Below are 5655 nucleotides of genomic sequence, written 5' to 3' on the forward strand. Positions count from 1 at the left end.
CATGACCACTTTAGAAGAGAAGTATATATTGGCGTCATTGATCAAATAAGTCAAGAACTTGATAATCGGTTTGATGAGATTAACAGGGAGTTGATGTCTTGTATGGCAGCCTTCAATCCTTCTAATTCATTTGAGTCTTTTGATGCACAGAAGCTACGCAGACTAGCTAAGTTCTACCCAAAGGACTTCTCAAATAATAATTTGCTCAGACTTGAATTGCAGCTAGATAATTATATTGATGACATCAGGAAGGATGATAGATTCAAAGGTCTAGACAATATTGTTGACCTCTCATTTAAGCTTGTCCAAACAAAGAGGCATAAAGTGTATGATATGGTCTATGAGCTTCTTAAATTGGTATTGCTTCTACCTGTGGCAACAGCAAGTGTTGAAAGGGTGTTTTCTGCAATGGTTTTAGTGAAAACAAAGTTACGAAATAAGATGGGAGATAGTCTTTTGGATGATTGTCTAGTCACTTTTATTGAGCGAGATATTTTCTTTGAAGTTGATGAAGATGATATAATTGAGACATTTATGTCCCTTCGGAAGCGTCGAATAAAAACGTCATTATAGTAACGTTGTAAGTCTCTGGTACTCTATGCATATATTTCAATTATCAGTTTAGCTTTGAAACTATTTATATTGTATTTAATGGATATGGTTTCTACTTTATCCATGAATTTAAACCTTATTACCGAATTGGTAAATGGATTTACCGAATTGTGTATCATTTTTTTGGATGCATACCTTGACCTAAAATCCTAGATTCGCCACTGTAAGCAAAGAAACCAAACCATGTCTAAAAAGTGGAAATCTTTGTAGAGTTGTGTTGACTGTTGACTTGTGTAGCACAGCGTTTACAAAGTGCATTGACGTACAACCATTGGATCTGAAGATGCTAACGACAACAGAATATCACGTGACGGACTAACAACTTCATCCCATCCCCGATCAAAGCAGGCAATCGACCTTGCAGGGCAGTCGCCGGAAGAAGTTTGTCGGCACGTCGGGCAGCCTCTGCCGGAGCGCCGGGTGCCGCATCAGGTAGAACCCCGTCAGCAGCGCCACCGCCTGGAACGGCGCCAGAAAGGTGGTCACCGCAAGGAACAGGCACGCCAGGAGGTACACGGCCGTGGCGCGGGGGTCTCTCCACGTCATCGCGCACCGGGCGCGCTCGACGTGGGCTGCGACGTCGCCGACAATCTCCTGTATCCGCGCCCCTAGGCTCCTCAGCCGGTCGTACCGCATGCGCACCACCTCGGGGGGCCGCTTCGTCGGGAACTCGTCGAACTCCTCGTCGAGCTCGTCCTGGTGCGCCATCTCGGCGTGCGAGACCTTCGTGTCGACGTGCCACGGGTGCCTCGGCCGGCGCCGGTAGTTCCACAGGCCGAGCAGGAACTTGTACAGGAAGAAGGTGGGCAGGATGAGGTTCGGGCAGCACACGAGCATGGCGTAGATGATGTGCACCGCGATGGTGGTAGCCGGGTTCCTCCAGTGGCAGACGTCGACGAACCACCTGAGCGCCGCGAACAGGGGCGCCAGCGCCGCCATGACGCGGAAGAAGTGGGCCTTGCTGCGCCGCATGCTCCACCGGTGCGAGTGCGCCTCGCAGAGGTGCTCGATGCACTCCCGGCGCAGCGGCGGGTCCATCCGGCCCAGCCGGTGCGCGATGAGCGCCACCGCCTCGCGCCGCAGCGTCTCCTGGTGCACGATGGGCAGCGGGTGGTGGTAGTGCATCGGCGGCAGGTGCGGCCGCGCGTACGTCTGGAGCAGGCCCAGGGTAGACGTGCTCGAGAACCGGACGGCGAGCTGGAGCTCGCCCATCTTCTTGATGCCGCCGCCGTGGAGGGAGACGAGAGGGTAGGCGTGCGTGTAGATGCGGCCGGTCTCGAGCGTGGAGAGCCGGATGCGCACCTTGCCGAGGAGGACGTCCTTGACGGGGTCTCCGGTCACCAGGCCGCCCTTGTCGCCGACCTGGCAGTTGTGGAAGACGGCGACGGTGAGCACGGTGCAGTGGTCGTGCACTTCCCAGTAGCACTGCTGGTGGAACCGCGGCGCGAGGCTGTCGATGACGGTCTGCGTGCGGAACCACTTGACGCCGTACTTGGCGACGCAGTAGGCGTCGCAGGAGCCGCGGCCGTCGCGCGTGCGCATGGAGCTCAGGCCGAACGCGTTGTGGATGCCGAGCTCGATGAGGCCGATGGGCGGCCGGTTGTGCCACAGCTCCCTCGCCGCCGGCCGGACGTCGCTCAGGTAGTGGACCGGCTCTGTCAGCACTCTGTATCCGCCTTCGAGGCAGAGCCGGACGCAAATCTTGGTAGAGAACTTTTCTATCTTGGCGGCTCCCTCTGGCCGCACCAAATTGAACCTGTCGGTACGATATAGAGTTCTTTATTAACAAATCTCCTTATAATTGTTTAATCCATTTCTTAATTTGCCGGATATTTGGAGTTAAAATTCCGACGGAAATTAAAAATGCACGTACCATCTTGGGCGAATTGGACGAGCGTCCCACCGTCGTTCGAATTCCTTGAACGGAATGTGGACGTGGCCGATGACCTCCTCCTTGTCGACCTTGACGCGGTCCTCGACGGAGAGGATGAGGTGGTCTTCGAACGGCTCGGCGGCGACGAACAGGTGGTCCTCGTTCCAGCCGTACGACGGCAGCCGGGAGACGCACGTCTTGGTCTTGTGCACCTGCCCGGCTATCCTGGAGCGCACGAACACCTCGCCCACGCGGGCCTTGTCCACGAACGCGACGTCGCGGGCCTCGATGATGTTGACGCGCACGTACCACAGCCGCGGCACGGTGTACTGCTTGCATCGGATGTGCGCGGCGAGCTTGGCGTCCACGGCGAGCGGGGCGTCCGCGTGCACGGCCAGCGGGAAGCACTCGTCGGCCTGCGTGCCGAACCACACGGCCATCATCACCTCCCCTTTGCGCTCGCCGTTCTTGTCCAAGACGTGGTACCACTGCGGCGCGAGCGCGCTGTCGGGCGGCACGCGCACGGGGGCGTCGCAGAGGTCGAAGCGCAGTTTCCCGACGTAGTCGTCCTTGGCGAAGCCCTTGCCCCGGACCACCACGTCCAGGAACGACGCCTGGATCCGCTCCCGCGAGAACGCGAACACGTCGTTCCACTCGGGGCTCGCCGTCTTCTCGATGTGCCGCGTCGCGCAGGAGTAGCCCCCGAGCTTCACGTCGGCGAAGGGGTCGAAAGCGCCGGTCCACTTGAGGTCCCGCGCCTTGACGACGCGCACGTACAGGTACTCCATCCGCTCCACGAGGTCGTAACCCCCGGCCCGCCCGCCAGCGAGACGGGGCCTCGTCTCCTTGATCCCGAACTCATCTAACGGCGGCGGCGGCAGAGGGCCGAACGGGCCGAACCTCGGCAGGACGCCGGCCATCCCCACGCGACGAGCGCTAACTCGGGTTGGCAGAGCGACACTGGTCTCTGCTCGTGAGGAAGCTGCATGCTCTTATGTGCGTTCCGCACTTCTGCAGTCTGGCCACCAAACGGGTCGTGACGTCGACTCGTCGAGCGTGCTGCTGGGCGCATACGCATGGACTTTTTCGGGTTGGTGATCGACACGGTTGGTGCGTTTGCTGAGGGACGTTGGTGATCTGCCGTGGTTAGTTCGAGCAACGTTCTGTCGTATGTGTAAAGAGGCATGTCATGCGCATGACTTCAGCATGTAGAGCTTCCGCTTGGTCAGGTGTGTGAGTGGGAAGATCAACTAAGATGACCAACCATGTTTGCTAGCGTTTGGTCGTTTGGGATGTCTAATCATACGTCTGTTACGTTACTGTGACTCACTATCTCACAGTGAAGATTAGTTTAGTGACTGTTAACGAGTCAAATGTTTTCTCCAGTTTTCTCATTATTGGCTGACGCCCATTTTTAGTACTGATGGAGACCGTACTGGACGGGGAATATTCTGGGATTAAATCTGTTGTGGGACAAAAGTGTAAAACCCTCTTTTTTTCCACGCGACTGAAAAAGCTATACATATGAATTCTACTTTGTTTAGTATATTTATTAAACATATATATATTGCACGTAGACCTGAGCGAATTCGGCTCAACCTAAGTCCCCACAATGACATTGCCAGCGTTACCCAACTTATTAATCCATTTTTTTTACACATGAGGTTTGTTGGGTGGCCTAGCTCAAAAATGGATTGAAAACTCTCGTCCATGTGGGTAGACTTGGGATTTTTTTAAAAAACTTTTCAGATTTTTTGTCGGTTTAATCTGATTTTTTCTCAGTTCTAACTACAGAACCATCCTAGCACCACCATTATTCCCCCGCTTAGAACCGTCCAACCGGGCACCGGCTGCCGCGCCTCACTATTGGCCTTCCTTCCAGGGGCACCTGTGAATTTCGAACTTATGAAACTCCGAACCCCTAATCTTTTCGAAGTTCAACCGGAGTTAGAGGAGAAACACAAAATCTTGTGTAGACGAGGAGGAAGAAAAATTAAGTGAGAGATCACCACAAATCACTCAAGTGAGTGATTGATTTCCCTAATGTTCTATTATACCGCGAGTTTATATGATTTGTTTCAGGCGTACAAGATCTCTGTTAGTTTTGTTACAAAGTTTTGTTTGACCTAAACAAACTTTTGCTCCATAGTCAGGTTTTGTTGACATGGACAAATTTTTGTTTAAGAATAATCTTATCAAGCACGCCATAGAAAATAGCATAAGAAATCCCTATCAAGTAATATGCACTGTACCTTATATTAATACATTTTTTTTTATCAAAGAATAAGCCCACCAAACCTAATACAAGTGATATGCATTATTAACATTTATCTAAAAAAAAGTTTACTGATCAACATAAGTAAAAGTAATTAATAAGTAACAATCTGAATAAAAATAATTAATAAGTCGCTCCTAATCTCCTATGAATCGGCCGGCCCATAATCACGGCGGCAAAAAATTTGTTGCCTCTACGGCAGTTTGCCTCCAACCAAGGCCAAATAACCGTGGCCGTGCTAATTTTGACTCGGCAGGCGAGAACTCTGGGAGCATGGACATTTGCAAACAACCGGTGTCAGCTTGCCGGAGTTTGTAGGGATGCAAGCGGGGCGGGTTGCGGCTCCCCGCCCCCGCCCCCGCGTCCGCAAGAGCCGCAAGTACTGATGCGGGCATATGCTTTTTGCGGGCGTTGCGGCTGCCCGCATGTGTCCGCCAACTCCACAGCGGGCGGCAGCCATCGCGGTCATCTCATCGCGGAGACCGTGCGCGAAGGCCGAGAACAGCATCGTTGGCATCGTGTCCGTGCAGCCGCTGCACTGGCACGGCGATGATCCTAGTGCCCACCATGACCTGTGCAAGCCAACGCTATACTGACGTTTGCGACGGTCGCGTTGCTGTTGCTGCCGTCTCCAGAAGTTGCCGGGCGCCGGCATCGGTGCAGGTATACGGGCATGAGGCTGGGGAGCTCGCGGTGGCCTTGCCGTTGCCGGCGAGGACGAGATTGCTCTTGATGCCTTGACGGAGAGGTTGTTGCCTTGTCGGTCCTGAATGTACGTGCGCCTGTCGGGGACGCCGCCGGTTACGAGACCGACCTGAACACCTGGTTCACAAAGGGGGCGTTTGGTTCCTTTGCTTATTTTTAAGCAAGTGTCACATCAATGTTTAGATACCTA

The 5655-nt window shown here is 53.5% G+C and overlaps 1 protein-coding gene across 1 annotated transcript; it reads right to left on the reverse strand.

Annotated features, from left to right (window-relative positions):
- Positions 1-796: 796 nt before the first annotated feature.
- Positions 797-3440, reverse strand: LOC101764224 (FT-interacting protein 1). Its single transcript, XM_004953322.3, has 2 exons — positions 2486-3440; positions 797-2368 (listed from the first exon to the last, which is right to left on the reverse strand). The coding sequence occupies exons 1-2, from the start codon at positions 3403-3405 to the stop codon at positions 952-954; spliced, it is 2337 nt and encodes a 778-aa protein (XP_004953379.1). The 5' UTR covers positions 3406-3440; the 3' UTR covers positions 797-951.
- Positions 3441-5655: the final 2215 nt, after the last annotated feature.

The sequence above is a fragment of the Setaria italica genome, chromosome I (genome assembly GCF_000263155.2).
Source record: "Setaria italica strain Yugu1 chromosome I, Setaria_italica_v2.0, whole genome shotgun sequence".
NCBI classification, from domain to species: Eukaryota; Viridiplantae; Streptophyta; class Magnoliopsida; order Poales; family Poaceae; genus Setaria; species Setaria italica.